Here is a 23,559-nt window from a genome sequence, read left to right as displayed (position 1 = left end):
CACCTTCCCCGGGAGCTGCAGCGCCCATGGCACCCCGGGCCGCGGCCGCAGCGCTCCTGTACACGGCAGGCCCCGGGGCAGGGGCTACAGGCAGTGAAACCCTTCGGTAGAGCGCAGCAAAATACCCGCCGAGAGGTGACTTCCCTTTCCACAGCCAAATGAACAAAGGGGAAGTTCCTCGGCATCGGTGCCACACACCGAAAACCCCGAGCAAGCCAGGCTGTGCCGAGCCCGGCCCAGGCTGTCCTCCGGCAGCCTCCGGGGCAGCCGTGGCTGGCGGTGCCATGGCTGGTGGCTGGCGGGGCCGTGGCTGGCGGTGCCATGGCTGGTGGCTGGCGGGGCCGCGGCCGTGCCCGCGCAGAGTGACCCCGCGGCCGCTGCCTGCCGGCGATGGGTCCTGGCTGCGGGCCGCCCCCGGGAGCCCTGCCCGGCCGTGCCGCCGCCCCCAGGGCCCGCCAGGGCGAGGCCAGCACCGCGCAGTGTGCGCATGGAGCCGCCGGGGAAGGGCGAGGAGATGGCGGCGGCGCTGCGGGCGGCCAAGCGGGCGCTGCGGGCCGAGCTGCGGCAGCGGCTGCGGGCGCTGGGCGCGGCGGAGAGGCAGCGCCAGTCCCGCCTGCTGACTCGCAAGGTGGGTGCGGGCCGCGGCTCCGCGCCGAGCGGCGGCTTCCAGGAAGAGCGGCCGGGGGCGGGGGAGGGCCGAGCAGCCGAGCCCGGCCCCGATCCGGCGCGGGGAAGCCCGCCGGGGACTTTCCGGACCCCGCACGGGGACCGGAGCGGTGACTCAGGGGACCTGCCGGCTCCTCGGAGGCCGCCCCGGCCGTCCCGGGCCAGTGCGCCGAGCGGGGGAGAGGAGCTCGGCCTCGGCCCTGCTCTCCTCCTCCTCGCCGCGGCTGGCGGGGAGCAGGCTGGCGGGGAGCAGGCAGGCGGGGAGCAGGCAGGCGGGGAGCAGGCTGGCGGCGCCGGGCAGCGCAGCGGCTGCGGGGAGCAGCGGCAGCCTTCGGCCCGTTAATGGTGCGGGGGGAGCGTGTGTGTGTGTGTGTGTGAAACAGGCCAACTGTCGGAACCCCGAAGCAGCTCCTGGTGGGGCCCGGTGGCTCCTGGTGTCTGTGCACGGTGTGCCCCGTGCCCCACCGGGCTAGCTCCATGGGCCGCAACCAGCAGCCGCCTGGCTCTGGGCTCTGCCTCGCAGGCGGTCGGTGCCCTTCTCTGCCTTTTCAGTGCTACTTCTGCCCTGCGATTTCATCTCTAACGCGATTTTTGTACCTCCAAAGATAAGCAGGCTTCACTTAACTGGTGTCCTGGCACAGCGTGTGCTGGCAGGGACTTTGGAAGGGGCATGTTTGGATTGCAGCGTCCTTACATCGCTGCCTTTTATCGTTTCCATTAACACAATAAAGTTGTAGCTGGCAGTGACTGCATCTAGCAGAGAAGAGTCCTTTTTTGTTGTCGTTGTTGCCACACCAGCAGGTGCTTGCAGATGTGTTCTGCATTCGTACTGTTCCTGTGCTGCCCCTGTGCTCAGCGCTGCTCAGGACACACCTGGAGTGCTGTGTCCAGCTCTGGGCCCCTCAATTCAAGAGAGATGTTGAGGTGCTGGAAGGTGTTTGGAGAGGGGCAGCAAGGCTGGGGAGGGGCCTGGAGCACAGCCCTGTGAGGAGAGGCTGAGGGAGCTGGGGGTGTGCAGCCTGCAGCAGAGGAGGCTCAGGGCAGAGCTGATTGCTGCCTGCAGCTACCTGCAGGGAGGCTGTAGCCAGGTGGGGTTGGGCTCTGCTGCCAGGCAGCCAGCAACAGAAGAAGGGGACAGAGCCTCAAGCTGTGCCAGGGCAGGTCTAGGCTGGGTGTTAGGAGGAAGTTGTTGTCAGAGAGAGTGATTGGCACTGGAATGGGCTGCCCAGGGAGGTGGTGGAGTGGCTGTGGCTGGAGGTGTTGAAGCCAAGCCTGTCTGGGACACTTAGTGTCATGGTCTGGTTGCTTGGCCAGAGCTGGGTGCTAGTTTGGACTGGATGAGCTTGGAGGTCTCTTCCAACCTGGCTTATTCTATTCTATTCTATTCTATTCTATTCTATTCTATTCTATTCTATTCTATTCTATTCTATTCTATTCTTTGTCTAGCTGCAGCTGACAAACCCAGCCCCAGGGCTTGCATTTGTGCTAAAAGAGTGGGCTAGAGAGCACATGGAAAGGTAGAGTTTCTGCTTTGTTCATTGAGAAGGCATCAGGAAATGTGACAGAGGAATTGCTGTCATCTTGCCATCTTCATATCTCTCACAAGTTGAAACTCCTGAGCTTCCTTGAGACAGGGGCCCTGCACAAGTGGCAGAAAGTAGTTCAGAGCATCACAAATGTCAGGGGTTGGAAGGGACCCAGAGATGATCGAGTCCAACCCCCCTGCCAGAGCAGGACTATGCAATCTAGCTCAGGTCTTTCCTTAACAGGAGGGTGACCCAGCAGGGTGGAAGAAATTCTTGAGAGAATACTTGGACCTACATAGGGCTGCAAAGGCAGCTTTAGAACATAGATCAGTGCTTGCAGCTCCTGAAAGTGAGCAGTTGTTTTCTAACACCTGAACAACAGCCTCAGTCATAAAATGTTTGCATTCAGGGTGAAGCAGCTTTGCAGGCTGAGCAAGCTGCCTGTGTTTAATTAGCTGCTGGATGGTTGTTCTTTTTCTGTGGTGATGATCAAAGTGCTGCTGCCTGCCTGCTCTGGTGCTGCAGAAGTTGCTATGGGGCAGTGAGCAAAGGGCAGGTAATGTTTGTGAGGTGTGGAAATGTTTGCAGTCTTCTTGGAAACTGATCCCAGCCGTAGCAGCTTCCTCTTCACAGCTCTGCCCCCCGAGGTGCTGCCTTCCTGCTAGCATGTGGCTTTGTGTCTTCAGCCTCCTTCTTGTCCTACACAGCATCATCACTGTCTGGCTTGGGCATGGTGGAGCATGTTGGACCTGTGGTGCCCACAAGACACAGCACCACTTTGCAAGAGGAGAGTTCTGTGGCTGTTTCCCTTTTCCCCAAAGCAGTGATAAATTTTGGTTCTGGAGGCCCTCAACATCAGTCACAGGCTGCACTTTGTTCTTTCAAAGAGCTGCCTGGAAATTGTGTTGGTCAGGGGCTTAGAGAGGGGATTCTGCCCCTTGACTGTGTTCTGTTAAGGCCTCACATCCACTGCTGCCTTCACTCCTGGTGTCCCCAGCAGAAGGGCACAGGGCTGCTGGAGGCAGTCGAGAGGAGGCCACAAAGATGCTCCAAGGGCTGCAGCAGCTCTGCTGTGAGCACAGGCTGAGGGAGCTGCAGAGGAGAAGGCTCCAGGGGGACCTCAGAGCTGCTGCCAGTGCCTGAAGGGATCCTGCAGGAAGGCTGCAGAGGGACTTGTGCTGAGGGGGTCTGAAACAGGCCAAGGGGGAGTGGTTTGGAGCTGAGGCAGAGCAGGGTTAGAGTGGAGCTGAGGAAGAAGTTGTTCAGCAGGAGGGTGCTGAGACTCTGGCACAGGCTGCCCATGGAGGCTGTGGCTGCCTCCTGCCTGGGGGTCTTGAGGCCAGGCTGGATGAGTCCTTGAGCAGCTGAGTGTAGCTGAGAGGTGTCCCTGGGCACAGTGGGGAGATTGCAGCAGCTGAGCTCTGAGCTCCCTTCCAACCTGAGCCATTCTGTGAAGCCTTTACCCTTCCACAGCTAAGCCCAGCAGTGCTCATCTGCCGGAGCTGTGACTCAGGGCTGTGGTCACTGCTGTGTGGGCAGACAGCCTGGGCCAGGTGTCCATGAGCTGTCCTGGCTAGCAGCAGTATGGCAGTGGGTGAAAGCAGAGTGTGGCCCAGGCTGGTGACTGCAGCACTGCCGGAGCTGCTCTGGCTGCTCCTGCAGCGGCTGTGGCGCAGCAGTGGCTGCACTGCCAGCTTCAGCTGCCTGGGCTTCACGTTCTGTGATTCTGTGACTGCCTGTTCATCACTGGAAAATCCATCTGTAAGGGTGGGCAAGTGACAAAGAGAAGTAAAATAGGATTTGGAGATGTTAGGATGTTTCTATGGCCAAGCAGCACATGACCATAATTTGCTCCAGAGTGCTTGTTTTGTTCTGTTTCCTTTACTTTCTTTTATTTTACTATTTTATTTTATCTTGTCTTATTTTACTTCTTTTGTTTGTTTGTTTGTTTGGTTGGTTGGTTTGGTGTGTTTTTTTCCTTACAAAAATGTGTCTATTCTCAGTATTTCACCTGGACTTTTAACTGCTGTGCTGGAAAGAATAAAAAACAAGGGCATGAGCAGCTTATGTGAAGCTGGAGGGGGGCAGGGGCATTTATCTGTCAGAAGAGGGCCAGGGCAAAGGCCCTGCTGAGCAGAGCAGAGCAGGTTAGCCTTCAGTTGTGCAAACAGGGAGCAGAGCCTTTGTGCCCTGTTCCACAGATGAGCACTTTCTCAGCTGTCTGAAGTTTTGACAGGTTTTTGCAAGTGGTAGAAGAAAAACAAATCACTTTGCAGCGAGACAGCACACATTGCTGTTTGTCTTGCCCAGATGTGATGAACAAACAGGAAACAAATCTGCTTGAAATGTAGTCATCTCCCCTCTTTTAGTTGAAAGCCATCGCCCCTGGTCACAGGATCACAGAATGGTTCAGGTTGGAAGGGACCTCAAAGCTCAGCCAGTTCCAACTCCCTGCCACAGGCAGGGACACCTCCCACTAGAACAGGTTGCTGAAGGCCTCATCCGGCCTGGCCTTGAACACCTCCTGGGAGGCTGTGGAGCACAGAAGCACAGGCTGTGATTGAAGACTGAAGATCCCATTCCGTGCTTTTGTGCTCCACAACCTCCCTGGGCAACCTGTGCCAGTGTCTCACCACCCTCACTGCAAACAACTTCTTCCTAACATCCAGTTTCAATCTCCCCTCTGCCACTTCAAACCCATTCCTCCTCCTGCCATTCCCAGACCTTCTCAATAGTCCCTCCCTAGCCCTCCTGCAAGTCCACTCCAAGCTCTCCTGGAAGCCTTCTCCTCTGCAGGCTGCAGAGCCCCAACTCTCTCAGCCTGTGCTCAGAGCAGAGCTGCTGCAGCCCTCTCAGCATCTTGGTGGCCTCCTCCATGTCCTGCTTGTGCTGGGGGCTCCAGAATTGGTGCAGCAGGCTCTACTGAAGGGTCTGCACACATCTTTCCTATAAGTCCTCTTTACATGTTGAGAGGCCACAATAAACTCTCTCCAGAGCCTTCTTGACTCTAGACTCAACAACCCTAAATATTTAAAGAGTCAGGAGGCTGCCTCCAAAATTGCTAGTTGCTGCCCCAATCCCATGCTGCTATATTCACTAGGTGCCCATTTTGGCTCTGCTGCTGTCACAAGTGCTGGTGTAGGAAACAAAGCCAGGCTGTCCTCTTGGTGATGGACGCACCAGGCTGCGTGTCCCTGCCCCTTCCAGTTGCTGTCTGCCTCCAGTCGTGTGCTAAAATAAATTAACTCCACCTTTTCATCATGTTTTCCTAAGCCACTTGCATCCCTTTCCCATGTAGGTGCTTGGCCATCCCAAGTACAAAGAGTCCAAGAGAATTGCAATCTTCCTGAGCATGCCAGATGAAATCCAGACTGAAGAAATCATCCAGGACATTTTTAAGCAAAGGAAGGAGTGCTTTATCCCACGCTACAAGCCCCAGAGCAACCACATGGACATGCTGAAGCTGCTGTCAGCTGAGGACATCTCTTCCCTTGCTCTGACATCCTGGAATATTCTTCAGCCTGGTGATGATGACACTGCAAGAGAGGAGGCTCTTGCTGCTGGTGAGTATTTTCTGCATACATTGTGGAGCTCTTCAGTAGGAGCAAGCTGCAGGTGAGCAAGAAATAGTCCAATAGCAAGAGGAGATGTTACACTTGGTTTGGCATGCTGGGGAGGTGCTGAAGGCAGTGAATCTTCTCTCTTGCCTCCTTTTTTCTACCCTGTGCCACCACTAGGACGTGCCAGCAGGGCAGGAGCAAAGCCCCACAGCTAATCCAGCTGAAGGAAGCTCAGCCCCCCAGGGAAGCCAACTCCTTGGTCCCACTCACAGGCATCTTCAGTGCAGTCTTGGCAAGCATAGCACAGAGGCTGGTGAAGGAGAGAGGCTTGCTGGGGGTGGCTTGGGCATTCCCAGTTTTAGGGTGCACTCTAAGAACTTAGTTTGCACTGCCTGAAGGGGTAGGGAACTTTTCAGGTGATGTCTGTCAGCTGAGGGGAGAACTGTCTGAAATCTTGGATCCTTCAGGTTGTATGGCATGGGTGATTCACAGTGCTGCTGTGGAGCCTGCCCGTGCAGAGCAGCTCCTGGACTGAGACCTTGGACTGAAAGGCAAAGGCCTTTCTTGTAGGCCTGGCTGAATATTGCAGTCTTTTCCATCAGTGTTCTCCCACAGTGTTATACTGATCTAATAATGCTGCCTGAGCCACTGCATTCTTCTCAGGGGTGAGGAGTTAAAAGTTCATTTAGATCTAGCTAAGGGCATGTGGGTTTGGGCTTCTTTAGAGCTAGCTAAGGGCACGTGGGTTTGGGCTCTAGATCTAGCTAAGGGCATGTGGGGTTTGGTCCCAGCCCCTCTCTTTCTTACCTTAGAGTTCTCCAACCTCTGCAGCCTTGCAGACAACCTTTCTGTGTCTGCACTCACTACTTGCACCCCTGCTGCAAGCACACCAGTACCTTCCCACACCATCTGCAGAGCAGCTTCATGGCATTGCTGCGACACTGACATGGAACTCATGCTTTAACCCTCAGCCTGGGAGCATTTCCTCTGGGTGGAAACTGACCCCTCAGGCTCACCAGCTCCTGAATGCTTTCTGAAGGAGCACAACATTTCCCTGCCTCTGGCTGCCCCTGGGCTGTGTTTGCTTTGGGATGTCAATGCTCTTTCCCAGAACCTTTCACTGTGTTTGTTTCTCTTCGATTTTTGCTCTCTGCTTCTTTCCTAACTCAGAATCCTTTCTGTGGCCATACTTGAGCTAGCAAGGGCTTTCACTGCCTCATGCAGCCATCTTCTCTGCATTGCCTATTTGTCACTGCTACTTGTTTTCTTAGTCAGAGAATTGTGTGGGTTGGAAAAGTCCTCTGAGATCATCCAGCCCAGTATCAACCCAATACTGCTAACTAAACCATGTCCCCAAAAGCCATGGCCACAGGTTTCTTGAATGCCTCCAGGGATGGGGACTCCACCACCTCCCTGGACAGCCTGTTCCAAAGTCTGACCAATTTTTCCTACTCTCCAGCCTAACCCTCCCCTGGCACAATTTCAGGCCACTTCCTCTTGTTCTGTCACCTTTCTTTTTGTCCCCAGACGGTGTCTCTTGGTGAGATTTAGGGACTTGTGAAGATAACCCTGAAAAGGTCCAGGGTTTTGTTTCCTAAGCTGAGTTCAAGCCCTTGGGACAAACTGATGTAGTCTGCTGACTTGAACAAGATCACACAACAGGTTTAGGTGTGGTGGCAGCAGGGACTGCCTGAGGTGGAGTGTGCCCAGATGTACCTGCTGGGGACTGGCCAGGTGCCAGGCAGTGAAGATGGGGAAGGGCAGAGACTGCCTACTTCTGGGTCTGCTGTTCTGTTGTCTGCACCAGGGTCTGGTTATGGGCAGAGAGCAATGCCAGAAGAGTCACTGCAGTCTGCAGAGAGGTGCCAAGAGAACAGTTGTGCCAACTGGTGCCTGTCCACGTCAGGCCAGTTCTGTCTGAAGCTGCATTTTAGTCTGTTTGTACTCAGCAATTTAGCAATAGTTCTGCCAGGGCTGGGAGGCAGAGCTTGGTCCTGTATCCTTGACCAGTTTCTGTAGTTTGGGGCATCGGTGGAGTGTTTTTTCACTACTGCAGAGCAGACTGCCCCTGCCCACAGAAAAACTGAGAGGCCTGGGGCTGGTCAGCCTGGAGAGGAGAAGGCTGAGAGGGGACCTGGTCAATGTCTATCAGTAGCTGAGGGCTGGGTGTCAGGATGAAGGTGCCAGGCTCTTTTCAGTGGTGCCCAGTGACAGGACAGGGAGCAGTGGGTACAAGCTGGAACCCAGGAGGTGGCACCTCAACAGAAGGAGACAATTCTGTATGGTGAGGGTGGCAGAGCCCGGGAGCAGGCTGCCCAGAGAGGTTGTGGAGTCTCCTTCTCTGGAGCCTTTCCAAAGTGGTCTGGATGTGTTCTGGGTGACCCTGCTGTGGCAGAGGCTGCTCTCTGGAGGTTCCGTGGTTCTGGGACGTTTTGCACTTCAGTACCCTTGCAGGAATGCAAATTGCCTTCCTGCTACATCCCTGCTCTGCCGTTGGCATTATGCACGGCTGAGGCGTTTGTCTGTGTGATGTTATCAAACAGGGTGGTGATCTGAGGCACTGCACCCGTTAGAAGGAGCTAACACGGTGTTCCAGCAGTAATGTTCCTGCTGCTGGCAGAAGGTGCTCTGTAATTTCCAAGAAACAGCCTGCAGGTACATAAATAAGTTATGTCACTTCTGAGGGATTCGTTTTGCATTACAAAAAGCTTAAATTCACACTGCCCTTAGAACTGCAGCGGGCTGGGTGTGCAGAGCAGCTCGAGCAGACGAGGTACAAGCTTTGCCTTGAGTTTCTCTGCCTTTGGCAGTGCTCAGCCAGGCTTTGCCATTTTCATCCTGACAGGGCCCAGACAATCACAGCTGTTGGCATGAGCAAAGAGCAGTGCACTTGTAGCAAGTCTGTCACCTTCTCCATGCTGCATGTGTGACAGCAATTGTCCTGTGAAAGTGGCCACAGGAGCAGGAAGGGCAAAGGTGCCAGAAGTGCAGATACTTGACTGGGGAAGGGCTGAGGAGACTCCAGGGGGAGCTCAGAGCTGCCTGCCCGTGCCTGGAGGGATCCTACAGGAGGGCTGCAGAGGGTCTTGTGCTGAGGGTGTCTGGAGACAGGCCAAGGGGGAATGATTTGGAGCTGAGGCAGAGCAGGGTTAGAGTGGAGCTGAGGAAGAAGTTGTTCAGCAGAAGGGTGCTGAGACTGGCACAGGCTGCCCAGGGAGGCTGTGGATGGCTTCTCCATGGAAGTATTCAAGGCCAGGCTGGATGAGTGTAGCTGAGAGCTGTCCTTGGGCATGGTGAGGAGGTTGGAGCAGCTGAGCTCTGAGCTCCCTTCCAGTCTGAGCCAAGCTGTGATTTTGTGATTCTGTGGCTTAGAGTCATGGAGTCAAGGAATCGATCAGGTAGGTTCATTTCCACCTATGCACACTGAAGGAGTTGGGCAATTTCTGAAGCAAAGCAGCAGGACGCTTTCCTGATAGGTAGCAGCTCCCTGTTGGATCCCAGCCCATCAAAATGTGCCCTGGTGTCAGGTTTTCCCAAGGTCATAGGCTGCTGAACGCCCAGGCAGGCTGCAGCCCTTGTTTACTGGAATGCAGACACCTTGCACAACTCTGGGAGGGGAAGATCAGATAAAGCCCTGCTGCTTTTAACTGTTTTTAAGCACAACTCCTACAGAAACGTAAAGGACACTTCCCCAGCAGCCCTGTTTGGGTGTGGGTTAGGGAGGTGGTGTGATGCAGGGGGCTGCACGTGGGTTTCCTCCTCTTTCCTGTTATTTACTCTTACTTAAACTTATCCTGGGACCTCTGGGTGAAAACCTTAAGGTGTTCCTCTGAAAAAGAGACTGTCCTTGTTGGGAAGCTGCAGATGGTAAACCCATGGAGGTGGCTTCTCAGAAGGAAGCCAGGAGGCCAGGCATGAATGGAGAGGGATGTCAGCTGCAAGTCTTGGACCTGAGCAGACACTAGGCTGAAATGTCCCTCACTGAACTGAGCTGCTGCTGGGCAGTTAGAGGTGTGTGATAAGTTATGGACTACTTTTAAAACACTCACCTGGGTGAGGAGGAGAGGAGTGCTGGGCTAGATGCTTTGGTTTGGATGAAAACTGAGTTGGTAGAGATGATGGATGTGAGTGTGCTTGCCCTGGTGGATGGTGAGGTGCTGCTAAGAAAGACAAGGAGCAGGCTGGTGTACAGATGTGACCCAGCAGCCCGAGGTGAGCCGAGGGGCAGTGGTCTGGGCTCTTTCAAGGCTGTTTGCTGACAGGTAGGTGCTTGCTCATGTGCTTCTGCTGCCTGAGCTGCAGGCCTCTCCTGCCATGGCATGGAGACAGACACCTGAGCTCTGAGGCCCTTTCCAACCTGAGCCATTCTGAGATTCTGTAATTTCAAACTGCCATTGGGATGTGCCCTGCAGAAAGAGTTCACTGCAGCAGCTCTTTCCCATCTGCCTTTGAACTCCTGCTCTTTATTCATCCCTTCAAAGAGGCTGCCTTTGCAACTGGCACTGGTGGCCTTGTGCTGCCATCAGTGTGCTGAGTTATTCCAGATCTTAGCACACTCCTTTAAAAGTATGACTGAGTGGTGGCAGTGCAGACTTAAGAGGAGCAGGTTTGGCTTACAGCTGTGAAATACCATGGGAGGTAAGAGAAAGAGAATGGGTTTCCCCTTCCCTCCACCACACCATGCACCTGCCGTGGGAGAGTTTCAAAATAGGGCCTAGGAAGCCCAAGTGGTGTGAGGGGGCAGTGCTGTGTCCTGCAGCACACAGAGGCCTGATCTGCTCCAGCTCCATCAGAGAGACAGGATTGGAAGGCACCACAAGGAGCAGCCAGTTCCAACCCCCCTGCCATGCCCAGGGACACCTCACACTACATCAGGCTGGCCACAGCCTCGGCCAGCTTGGCCTTAAACACCTCCAGCCATGGAGCCTCAACCACCTCCCTGGGAAACCCCTGCCAGGCTCTCACCACCCTCCTGCTGAGGAACTTCTTCCTAACATCCAGTCTGAATCTCCCCATTTCTGGCTTTGTTCCATTCCCCCCAGTCCTATCACTACCTGACAGCCAAAAAAGTCCCTCCCCAGCTTTCTTGTAGCCCCCTTCAGATACTGGAAGGTCACAAGAAGGTCATCTGGAAGCCTTCTCCTCTCCAGACTGCACAGCCCCAACTCCCTCAGTCTTTCCTCACAGCAAAGCAGCTCATGCTTGTGGCCTTTCTCTGGACCCCTTCCAGCACCTCCACAGCTCTCTTGTCCCAGGGGCTCCAGCACTGGACACAGTACTCCAGGTGGGGTCTCAGCAGTGCAGAGCAGAGGGTGTTGTGTTGTGGAGCTGCACATGGAGGCAGAATGGGAGCCTGCAGGGTGATGCTGATCACTCTGACAGTGATGTGTGGTGAATAACAGACAGGGGGAACAGGGAGTGCTTGAATGGAATCTGTGCAGGCTGAAGTGTATCTGCAGTAGATGAAATATGAGTGTGTGAAGAGCAGAGATGTTAAATATTCCTGCTTAGGAAGGAAAAACAAAACCAACAAAAAAGACACCAAGCAAGATTGTAAAGTGATTGAAGGCACTATTAGATTCTCTGCTCCTCTGGGAGCCTTGATTAAAACTTACAGAACCAGAATGTGTCAAGGGATGCTTTGTCATTTAAAATCTCCTCACACTGGTCACAGGGGGAAGCCTGGGAGCATGCACGAAGCAAACCTGGAAATGGAGCTCAGCTCTTATGGCATGTGTTTGTTAATGACATGACTGGGAGTTAGGAGGGAACTTCTGCTTGGTGACAGGGAGGCATGGTGCTCTGGTGTGCATCAGCAGGGCAAATTCAGAGTCAGGCATCAACAGCCTGCTGCTGAGCCTTCTTGTGCAGAGAGGGTGCTGCCCCTGGCACAGCAGCAGAGCTCAGGACATGCAATCCAGCCCCCTGTGCTCTGCAGGAGCCAGCAGCAGAGCTCAGGACATGCAATCCAGCCCCCTGTGCTCTGCAGGAGCCAGCAGCAGAGCTCAGGACATGCAATCCAGCCCCCTGTGCTCTGCAGGAGCCAGCAGCAGAGCTCAGGACATGCAATCCAGCCCCCTGTGCTCTGCAGGAGCCAGGAAATCTCCCAGGGTGCTACCTGTGCAGCAGTAAAGATGAGGACAGGCTTTACAGTCAGGGTGGGGAGACACTGAACAGGTTTGCCAGCGAGGTCGTTGATGTCCCCTCCCTGGAGGTGATCAAGGGCAGGTTGGATGAGGCCTTGAGTGGCCTGGTCCAGTGGGAGGTGTCCCTGCCCATGGCAGGGGATGGAACTAAGATGATCTTCAAGGTCCTTTCCAACCTGATCTGTTCTGTGAACCTGTGAATGGAAATTCCTTCCTAGCTCTGCAGCTGCAGTCCCCAGCTTAGCCCCTTACAAACAAGTTTAAGTTCCTTTACCTGTGGACAGCAGCTAATTTTATTTGTCTTAAGCTCTTGGCCCTGCTGCCTCTGGCAGCTGTGAGCTGCAGTGCTTGGTTAGCTGTAATGGGAACTGTTCTGTCCCTGCTGCTGCTGCTACTCCATCGTGTCCCTACCGATGGTGAAACACTCTGCTCCTTGTGTTCATTCTAAGTTGGCTGCTCTCGCTTCAGGTGCCAGCTCCTTCTGCTGTGATGAGGAGCACAGGAGGATGTTTGACTTTCTCTTCATTATTAGCTGCTAGTTAAACCTCTGTTCTATCTGTTGTGTTTTCTTCTAGCGACCTCTGCCTGTTTTCTTACCCTCACCAGAGGCTGTTCCAGACAATTCTTGCTTGGAAATAAAATGTTTCAGGAGTTATAGCCAGCTGTGATAGCAGCTGCTCCCTCAGGGCTTTTCTGCTCCTCCAGGTGAGAGATGCAGGACTCCAGCACTGGCACTGGGCTTGCTCTGCCCTGGAGCTGGGCTCTGCCCTTCCCCTCGCTGTCTGCACCACATGCACAGCAGTCAGTGCCCAGTTTGCTGCTGCATGCCCACAGTGCTAGCCCATCTTCCACCAGTGCTCCTCTGCAGAAGCAGGCACAGCAGGGACTACAAAGGCTCTCCTTCCTTGACAGGCTTCTGAAAAGATGCCCTAGAATCATAGAATGCTTTAGGTTGGAAGTGACCTCAATGATCATCCAGTTCCATAGACCAGGCCAGGTCACTTGAGGCCTCATCCAGCCTGGATCTGAACATCTCCAGGGAGGCTGTGGAACACAGAAGCACAGAATGGGATCAAAGATCAAAGATCCCATTCTGTGCTTCTGTGCTCCACAACCTCCCTGGGCAACCTGTTCCAGTGCAGGAGTTGATGTGTTTCTGTGGTGTCCCTTTGGTGAAGCCCTTTGCTGTCTTTATGTCCTCAGTTTCCTTGGTGCAGACTCACCTGTAGGCACTCTGTGGTGTCATTTTAGTGCCACCTGTGCTGGGATACACTGCAGTGAACCTGGAGGGCTGAGAGCTCTGCACCACTGCAGCTTTTTTGCTTTCATCAAGTCCATTAAGGGTTTAAAGCAGCTCTTCTCCTTGCCATCATCTCCAGTGTCACATCCATGTTTCCCTTCTTGCAGAAAGCATTCCCCTGCGCTCAGGAAACAGCTGAAACGATTCCTTCTGCTGCAATCAATTAAAGTTGAAAGAGAAGTGGAAGGGCTTTCAATCTACCTGCAAGAAGCTCTCGAGTGCTTTGTTTCAGAGGGCTGCTGCTGAGTGTGAACAGTGGCACTGGCACATTCTTCAGACTGTTTCCTAGAAACAGGAGTCTCTCAAAAGCAAATAAGGGCTTAGGTTGATGTCTGGAGCATGCCAGGAGTCTGCACAGCAGATGTGTACCAGGGGAGTGCAGACTTGCTTCCCCCAAGCAGCACACAGGCTGGGGACAGAGTGGCTGAGAGCAGCCAGGCAGAAAGGAACCTGAGGGTGCTTGGAGAGAGGAGCTGAAGATGAGGCAGCAGAGCCAATGGCATCCTGGGCTGGCTCAGGAGCAGTGTGAGCAGCAGGACAAGGGAGGTTCTTCTGCTCCTGTGCTCAGCACTGCTCAGGACACACCTTGAGTGCTGTGTCCAGTTCTGGGCTTCTCCATTGCAGAGAGATTGCAGACATTGCACTCACACCCAGAGGAGAGCAAGGGCTCCAGCCCAACCTGTGCAGTGGAGCAAGGCAGGTGGAGGATTCCAGGGACAGTTGAGGGGGGTTAAGCTGTGCAAGCTTCAAAAGATGGAAGAAAATCTTGTGCTACAAGAAGCAGGAGCTCTGAGCTGCTGTGATGCTAAGGTGTGTGACACTAGCAGTGGAGCTGCCATCACTCCCAGGCAGCTGACTCTTCATGTCAAGCAAACTCTGCCTGCAGGCTTGCTCACTGCTCCCAACAAGCAGTGCCAGTCCCACAGGAGCCAGGTTTGTTCACTGACAGCCAAGCTGAGCTCTTCACCATTTGCATTTCAGAGGCACTTGGCATGTTGTACGATAGGCTCTCTGCTGAGTGAGTCAAAGGGCACTGGAAACACTGATAGTGATGCGTGATGCATTGACCAGAAAATCCCAGAATGATTCATTTGGTCATATTTTGGTTTAAAAATGCACAGACAGCAACATGCAAAAGAGGAGTGAGGAAGTGAAGTAGTGCACATGTGCCGGGTGGAAGGGTGCACGTAGGTGCTCAGCTGAAGAGCACAGGAAGTGTAGCTCCTGGGCTCTTACAGAGTGCAAGGTACAGACGCCTACAGCTGCCCACAGCTCCTCGGGCTCTGGGCTGCAGCAGTGCTGTGCCCATCCCAGCGCAGTTCCAGCCCCAGTGCCTTGTTTCTCTGCGGGAGCAGATCTGCACTCAGCGTTCCCTGATGGAGCAGCAGGCACTGAGGTGCTGTCAGCTGCTCCCATGCCATTTGCCCTCTCCTTGCTACACCTTGTTTCAGAGCGCTTTGGTGGGTTCAAATGCCAGGAAAGCCCAGCTGCAAGCCTCCAAACCAGCCCTTTCTCACTGTCCCAGCCAGCCTGCTCAGCTCTGCTCACGTCAGGGTAGCCGGAGCAGAGAAGTCCTTGGCTGCAGGCTGGCAGCTGAAGCATTTTCAGGCAGTTCTGTCACCGACTCTGAATTTGCAAACCCAGGCACTTGGGTGGATGCCACTGAGTGATTCTGGGCTTTTTAAGGGCCTTCTGCAGACTTGCTGAAACAGAGTGAGACACAGAAGTGCTTCTCCAGGTGTTCTCTTGGGTAGACATTTGGCAGATTCTGAGAATGAGAGAGTCGAGCTCAGCTGACTGTAAGTTAAACCTCAGGGGGCATGAGCGTGGTGGTGAGAGCCTCACACAGCCCTCCCAGCTTGTGGAACACCAGTGCTGGCCTGGGCAGTGGAACCCCTCCTGACACCTGGCAGCATGTTCCTTTGTGGAGCAGGAGAGCTTTGTTTGTGCAGGGCTGCTGAGGCCTCACCTGCAGTGCTGTGTCCAGCTCTGGAGCCCTCAGCATAGGAAGAACTTGGACCTGATGGAGAGGGTGCAGGGGAGGCCACAAAAGTGATCAGGGGCTGGAGCAGCTCTGCTGTGAGGACTCAGGCTGGGGTGGGTCAGCCTGAAGAGGAGAAGGCTCCAGGGTGACCTGCAGCCTGGCAGTGCCTGAAGGGAGCCTGCAGGAAGGCTGCAGAGGGACTGTTTGCTAAGGCCTGCAGGGACGGGACCAAGGCTAAGGTTTGACAGATTGGATGTGAGCAACAAGTTCTGCACCAGGAGGCTGCTGCAGCAGTTGCAGGTTGCCCAGGGAGGTGGTTGAGGAACCATCCCTGGAGATATTCAAGGTCAGGCTTGATGGGGCTCTGAGCAACCTGATCTAGTGGAGGATGTCCCTGCTGAGTGCAGGGACGTTGGCCTGGATGAGTTTGAGAGGTCCTAAAGGGGTCCCTGGGCCCAGCCCAGCCCATTCTGTGATTCTGTGCAGCTGGTGCTGTGCTGTGCACTTAACCTTTCAAGGGCATTGGCCCCAGGTTGCTAGAATTTGATTTTAAATGAGTTGCAGATGGGCGAGGGGGGAAGGTGTTTGCCTGGAGCCAGCTGAGCAGCACGGGAGCTGCTCGGCAGCCTGCTGGGTGTGCTCTGCAGGCTTAACGGGGGGCGAGTGGCTGCCACTGGCTGTGTTAACTCCGTCTGGCTGATGGCTGTCCTGGAGCTGCTCGGGAGCAGTGTGAGTAGGTCACTGCTGCAGTTCAGCAGGGCAAGTGTGAGGAGCAGTGCTTCATGCTCACACAAAGCAGTGACGTGGAGGAGCAGGCAGATAAAGGCTGAGCTGCTCGCTGCTGCTTTCTAGGTTCTGCTGATGGTTCTGTTTTCTGCCACGTATCTTACTGAAGCAGTAACAGGAGCTGTCTCTGGCACCTGGGGGGTGTGATGGCAGAGGAGAGAGGCTGCCTGGCATCTGTGTGCGTGCAAAAATCAGATTGGTAGGTGCTGGGTGTGCATGGAAGGGGCTAAAATGGCTCTTAGAACACTGAAGGATGCAAAACTTTGCAGGTGCCTGCAATTCCACAGGGAAAATAAACCAGGTGAGTGCCCCTGCCCTTAAAGCATGGCTTTCTGAGCTGCAGCAAGAGAAGTGTGGCCAGCAGCTCCAGCAAGATTCTCTTCCCCTTCTGTTCTGCCCTGCTGGGACCACACCTGCAATTCTGTGTCCAGCTTTGGGCTCCCCAGTTCAAGAGAGACAGGGAGCTGCTGGAGAGTCCAGTGGAGGCTGTGGGGGTGACTGGGGGACTGGAACATCTCTGCTGTGAAGAGAGGCTGAGAGCCCTGAGGCTACTTAGTGTGGAGAAGGCTGAGAGGGAACCTGATCAATGCCTATCAATAGCTGAGGGGTGGGTGTCAGGATGAAGGTGCCAGGCTATTTTCAGTGGTGCCCAGTGACAGGACAGGGAGCAATGGGTACAAGCTGGAACCCAGGAGGAGACACCTGTGTATGGTGAAGGTGCAGAGCCCTGGAGCAGGCTGCTCAGAGAGGTTGTGGACTCTCCTTCTCTGGAGCCTTTCCAAGGTGGTCTGGATGTGTTCCTGTGTGACCTGCCCTGGCAGTGGGGTTGAACTTGATGATCTTCCAAGGTCCTTTTCAGCTCCTACGGTTCTGTGCTTCTGTGATCCCTAAATTAGCCTTGTGGGTCTCAGGTGTGCCCTGGAGCATGGATGCAGCCTGTGGGATCTGTACTTGATACCTTCAGTTTTGGTTCCTGTGCCTGGCTGGGTGAAAAAGGGAAGCATCCCTCTGGTTCTCCGTCTAAAGCAAGACATGTCCATGAGTAGTTAGCTAAGAGTGAGTCCTTGCAGTGCTATGGCAGCACACAACGAAAGGTGTTCACGCAGGGGGAACGCCTGGGGGAAGAGCTCCTGCCTGCAGTTTAAGGTGAGCTGCTTTTCACTTCAGTATGAGCCACAACTTCCAGTGCTGTTGGGAGCTGTGTGGGCTCCCGAGGAGAGCCGGAGCGAGCACCGGCGGGGAGCTGCGTGTGAACAACCGACAGCAAATCCCTACACGAGAGCAGAGCTGATTCTTCTCCCGTTCGTGCCGGTAACCCAGCGGAGCTGTCGCGTAGCTGCCGGGGCTGGGGAAGAGGCAGCGGAGCAGCGCCGCGGCCGCCGAGGATCTGGCCCTGTGTTGTAACTGAGGTTTCCAAGGAGATGAGGACTCCTGCTGAGCTGATGCTGATGGTCACAGGCTGTCTGGTGTGAGCGATTGCCGGGCGAGGGTGCCTTTCCGTTTCAAGGACTGCATTTGCACTTCAGCAGAGTGTTTGGGATCAGGCTGGGCAGTGGAACTGCCTGTGGCTGCCATCCTGTGTGCTGGTGGCAGCAGTCAGCATCCTGGCTTTGGGCTGAATGCCTTTTCCCAAACGTTTGCCAGTGGCAGCCAAGGGGAATTCTTTTGCTGCTTTGCTCATTTGCTTGGGGGTGTAAAAGTGTCTGGCTTCCTCAGGGCTTAGCTGGGAGAGTGAGTTGGTTTCCTCTGGAGGCAGTCCCAGCCCTTCCAGGAGCCATGCACTTGGGTAGGGTCTGGGCTAGAGCTGTAGTGGGCAGAACCTGGCAGATCCCTTCTGCTCAGTGTGACAGAGATGCTCCCTGGAAACCAAAGGCAGGCTGTTCCCAGAGGGCAGGGAGCAACAGCAAGCTGGCAGCAGCCTCTGCGGCGGTGTGATGGGCACCCGGGGCCATCTGGGGAGAGAGAGGGCTTTGAGGCAGCCTTGGAGGAGAAGGGATTGGCTTTGCTGCAGGGTCATTGGAATGCTTCCTTCTGTGCAGCTGCTGCCCAAGGCCCAGCGCAGTGCGAGGTGCTGTGTCACTAGAGAACACGATGGTGCTCTGTGCCCTGCAGAGCCTATCTGAGCTAACGCCTCCCCAAGAGGCCTGACTGCTGGTGCTGGCAGTAATTAAAGTTACAGTAACGACTCAGGCACTAATTACAGCTTTCCAAGTTACTCCAACTCACTGGCTCATGCCCTGCCTGTAACCAAAGCTGATACTTAAAGTAGCCAAATCAGGTGATTGAGTTAATTCTTCCCTCTGTGCTGGGGCAGCAGATCCCCAGGCAGATGGTTCCTGCGCCCTTCCCATTCTGGGAAGTAAGGTTTGCCTGGAGAGGCCTTGTCCCTTCTCCATCGGGGTCCTTGCTAGGCAAGCTCCCATTGCTTGTGCCTCAGCAGCTGTCAAACACTTGGCAGCTGTGCAGAGGAGCTGTGGAGCTGAGCTGGTGGTGTTTACGGTGTGCAGGGCACCAGAAATGTGCATCTCCTTTCAACAGGATGTTGTTCTTGTCCTGAGTCTTCTGCTCCCACACCTTCTCTGATCATCTTTTAAAGGTCCCTTCCAAGTCAAAACATTCTGTGACTGTTCTATGATTTACATCCAAACAAAGCAGGGGAAGTCCCTGCCTGCCCCTGCAGAGTGAGCTGTGCATGGAAAAAACCCAGCTGCTGAGAAGCTGCTTCTTGCCCAGGGTACCAGGCTGGGAGCATCAAGCCAGCCTTGTGCTGATGGAGTAAATGGGGCACAAACTTCCGTGCTGCAGGCAGAAGCTCAGGCCGCACAGCTGCTGCTGGAGGAGCAGCACGGTGGCACACAGAGCTGACTGAAGCCTTGCAGGCTGGAGCTCGGGAGCTGTCGGCGCTGTGAGCAGGGACAGGGGAGCTGCTGCAGCCTGGCCTCCTCCTCTCAGAGCTTTGGTGGTGAGGATGAAGAGAGTCACAGCTCCCCCTCTGATGGGTCCCAGGCACTTTGCTGTGTCCACAAAGCCAGCGGCAGTGAGGGCTGAGGAGGTGCCGATTCGGGGTCCCGCCGGTAGGGCTGGCTGGCGGTGCAGGAGGAGGTGAGGGCAGGGGACTGGTGCAGCCCCTTCGGACCCGGGAGGAGCGGGACGGGGACCCTGCTGGCTGCTGCTTCCGAGGCCAGCACAAGTCCCCAGCAGTCTTCCCGTGACCTGTATCTGTGCGGTGTGATGGAGTCTTCTATAATTAACCATTGTCAGGAGCACTTCTGGAGACGCCAGCTGGCATTTCAGCCGGGAATGGCAGAGCAAGGAGAAGAGAGGTAATGAGGTGCGAGAAGAAGATCCTTCCCTAGGGAACAAACCCAACCTGACAGCGTCCCGTTGGGAGCAGCGGCGAGGGGCTGCTGCCGCTGTGCTGTGCTGCTGGAGGCAGGAGGCACACGGCTCGCACAGCTGCCTGCTGGCCCTCGCCTTGCCGCAGGCTCCCTCGGTGCCCAGGGTGTGAGTGCGGAGCTGTGGGCAAGGCAGCACAGGCAGGCTGCTGTGTGCCCCGGCAGGGCTCGGCAGCTAGGGCTGTACCTGCAGTGCCAAGTGGCACAGGCTGGTGCTGCCCACACCGCACAGAGCTTGCCTGTCGCTTCCCTTTCGGTCCCAGGTGATGCCTGCATGGCCCTGCGGCAGCGCTGGGGCTTTTTGTGCCATCTCCAGCCCAGAGCTCCCTGAGCTGTGAGGCTTTGTGGCAGAGCAGCACAGCGGTGCCTCGGCGGGGAGCTGGTAGGAGAGCCTGGGGCTGTGTCTGCAGGAGCAAATGCTGGGCTGGAAGGAGCCAGGCTTGCACTCTTCTGCTGTCCCCTGCAGCAGGCCTGGCTTTCACTGGGGCTGGCAGTGCCAGGCAGCATGCTGGCAGCGCTGACCACCTGCAAGCCTGCACATCACTTTGTGCTCTGGCTCTGCTGTGTTCAGCAGTGCCAGTGACACCTGGGTGGCCACATCAGCAGGGCCCTGTGCCCACACTCAGCGAAGTCAGGGGTATGGTTTCATGCATGGGGCTGCACAGCTGCAGGAGCTGTGGGCACAGAGCCCATGTCATAGTCACGACAAGTGCAGTCTCAGAACCGTGCTGGGGAGCCCAGAAGGAGGCATATGCAGGGTGGGCAAGCAGAACACCTCCTGGAGCATCTGGGAGCATTGCTGGCTGATCAGCAACAAAGTCCTTTGGGCAAGGAGAAACCTGGCAAGACTGACACCAGCCTGCAGGTCTTGGGCTGGATCCAAGAGGGCAGTGCCCATTTTCAGACTCTATTGTGCTGGAGGCTTTTTTGGGGTTGGGAGGTTCAGTGAAGGTTTGTGACATCCTAGAAGGGTGCCCAAAAGATGTTCTCTCTCTTACATGTCTTCATTTTATTTCCCTTCCCTATTGTTGTTCCTGATGTTGAAGTTCATTTGATTTTCTGGTTCCTCCTGCATTTAATTTCCATGAGTTCAGTCTCTGCTGGATTTGGAGCCATAATCATCAGTATTTGGAACTGTGGGGTTAAAGTGATAGAAGAAATTTGTTACAATGTAGGCTTTTCCTTCTAGCTTCTCAAGGTCTAATTACTTTGCAGCTGATCCAGTATGCACTTGATAAGATGCAAATGTAAATGTACAGGCTCAGTGTTCAGAGTATTTTTCATCTGATCAAAGAAAAGGGAAGCATTCTGCAAAACACAGAGCTTGCATTTTTGCTCCTGTCTGAAGTTGGATGCAGTTCAAGCCAGCAGGAAATCCACAGGGCAAACACTAACATTTATTCCACTTTTCTACAGGAGGTCTTGACCTGATCTTCATGCCAGGCCTTGGGTTTGACAGAAAAGGCAACAGGCTGGGAAGAGGGAAAGGATATTATGATACCTACCTTGAAAGATGCATGAAACACCCCAGGGGGAAGCCTTACACCATTGCCTTGGCCTTTAGGGAGCAGATTTGTGACTCAGTGCCTGTGACAGAAAACGATGTCCAAGTAGACGAAATCCTTTATGAAGACTGCTGAAAGTATCATGAAGGGAGGGACCTGCCAAAGATCCATCCTGAGCAGAGGGACCTGCCAAAGATCCACCCTGAGCAGAGAGTCCTGCCAAAGATCCTTCACTCATGGCTCTTTAATAGTCAGTTAGGGCTTTGGGAGCAGTGAACTCTGCTGCTTATGTGAACAAAAATCCCCAACCCATGTAGATGTGCTAATAGTAGTGAGGATTGCATTGATTTGCTTCTAATGCCTGGTGTAAATTCTTACTCTACAATCACTAGGAGCAAGAATGTGAGGCTGTTTGGTATGCTCAGGACCATTTCTTCTCATCATGCTTTTGAGGAACAAGCCACTTCACAGTTATTACTCTGGTTCCAAAATTTAACTGTCTGCTGCTGGTAGTTCTGGGTCCATTCTGGAATCAGGTACTGGTGGTGGTGAAAGTTCTCAGTACTTGCTCTGTCCATCTATGAGCACAAGAAGAAGGTGCTAGGTAAATCTTGCAGTGAACTAGGCAAAAAATGGTGATTGGGAAAACCCTGAACTGATTTTAAGTGTGTACAGTAATTGTGACTGTCTGCTTGGCACCTTGAAGATGTCTTAGCACAAGAAGTGTGCCTCTGAATTAAAAATGTTCACATCCATGCCTTTGCTGTGTGGCTCTTTCCTCTGAAGACAAGAGTTGAATGATCCCAGAATCACAGACTGGTAAGGGTTGGAAGGGGCCTTCAGAGCTCATCCAGTCCAACCCCCCTGCCAGAGCAGGAGCACCCTGACCCAGGGCAGGTCTCACAGGAACACATCCAGGAGGGTTTGAAGGTCTCCAGAGAAGGAGACTCCACAACCTCTCTGGGCAGCCTGCTCCAGGACTCTGTCACACTCACAGTGACAAAGTGTTCCCTCCTGTTCCTGTGGCACCTGCTCTGCTCCAGCTGGCACCCAGTGCCCCTTGTGCTGCCCTTGGCCACCCCTGGGCAGAGCCTGTCCCTGTCCTCCCCGCACTGCTCTGCACATCTTTATCAGCAACACCGAGGGCAGCCCTCAGGCTGCTCTGCTGCCAGCTGCCAGCCCCAGCTCCCTCAGCCTGGCCTCCCAGGAGATGCTCACTGCCTGCAGCAGCTTGGGGACTCTGGGCTGGGCTCTCCCAAGCAGTTCCCTGAGGTCCTTCTTGAACCGAGGGGCCCAGAACTGGACACAGTATTCCAGTTGTGGCCTCACCAGGGCAGAGCAGAGCAGGGGGGCAGGAGAACCTCTCTGAGCTACTCACCAGAGCTCTGCTAATCCACCCCAGGATGCCCATGGCCTTCTTGGCCACAAGGACACACTGCTGGCTCCTGTTGATCAGTGAGTGCTCTCTGGGTCTCCCTGGCCAAACCCAGCTTTCTCTTGTCAAAGTACATTCACACTGCCTCAGTGCCTCCCATTCTGGGCATGGCCCATACACAGCGTGCAAAATGCTGCATGGAGCATGGGCTAAAGGGATGCTCAGGGAGCAGGTTTTGTGGATGGAGTGAGTTTTCTGGTGGAAGGTTGCTTGTTCTCCAGCTCTTTACATCATCCTGGAGATCAGGAGGAAGCTCATGAGCTTTCCTTTGAGTAAAACCCTCTGCAGAGGCAGTGAGGTCTCCTCTGCACTGTCCTCAGGGACGGGAGAGTGGTTCAGCACCAGAATGCTGTCTTCCCTCTTCAGGGCAACTTCACTTGTTCTGTGCCTGTTGAACTCCCCCTCCCTCCCCAGGGTCAGTTATCAGTGTGTGTTTACTTGCACCAGAGTGCTCTGTGCCATCATTCACACAGACATGGAGTCTCAAGGACCAGCTGCAAATCAGAATCCTTAAGACTTCCTCCACACTACCTGGGGTGTGCCAAACCCCTGCTTAGGATACATTTGAACCCTTCCACCTCAGGATGTGTATCCAGTTTAATTTCTCCTTTGCTAATGCAGTTACTAATTAAACCCTCTTGCTTAGCAGCTCAGGTATCTTTGCCCTGTGCCACCTGGTGCCTCTCCATCCTTTGTTATCAAAGGTTCCTGTGTCTGGGGTGAAGGTACCTTCAGCATTGTCCTGCTGAGCTCCCCAGCAGTGTGTGCAGAGAGGCTGGAGCCTGGGGCAGTCAGCTGGCAGCACTCTGCAGGGAGGGCTCTGCAGTGACTCTGCCTGCCAGCAGTTCTGTGTCCAACACTTCCACTCCAGAAGATGAAGGATGCAGAGTCACAGGCTCACAGGATGGCAGGGGCTGGAATGGACCCAAAGAGCTCATCCAGCCCAATGCCCCTGCCACAGCAGGACCAGACAGTCTAGCTCAGGGCACACAGGAACACCTCCAGACAGGTCTGGAAAGGCTCCAGAGAAGGAGACTCCACAACCTCTCTGGGCAGCCTGTGCCAGGGCTCTGGGACCCTTCCAGGCAAGAAGTTGCCCCTTGTGCTGAGCTGGAACCTGCTGTGCTGCAGCTTCCATCCATTGCTGCTTGTCCTATCCCAGCAGAGCCTGTCCCCCACTCCTGACCCCCAGCCCTCAGAAATTTAGAGACATTGATTAGATCCCCTCTCAGTCTTCTGCAGCCTAAGCAGCCCCA

General features: G+C 54.7%; 1 protein-coding gene across 1 annotated transcript; it reads left to right on the top strand.

Annotated features, from left to right (window-relative positions):
• The first annotated feature begins 487 nt into the window (after positions 1-487).
• MTHFS (methenyltetrahydrofolate synthetase) lies at positions 488-21,623 on the top strand. Its single transcript, XM_064158128.1, has 3 exons — positions 488-628; positions 5,491-5,755; positions 20,780-21,623. The coding sequence occupies exons 1-3, from the start codon at positions 488-490 to the stop codon at positions 21,001-21,003; spliced, it is 630 nt and encodes a 209-aa protein (XP_064014198.1). The 3' UTR covers positions 21,004-21,623.
• The last annotated feature ends 1,936 nt before the right edge of the window (positions 21,624-23,559 follow it).

The sequence above is a fragment of the Pogoniulus pusillus genome, chromosome 17 (assembly GCF_015220805.1).
Source record: "Pogoniulus pusillus isolate bPogPus1 chromosome 17, bPogPus1.pri, whole genome shotgun sequence".
NCBI classification, from domain to species: Eukaryota; Metazoa; Chordata; class Aves; order Piciformes; family Lybiidae; genus Pogoniulus; species Pogoniulus pusillus.
This window is presented reverse-complemented; position numbering and strand designations above follow the sequence as displayed.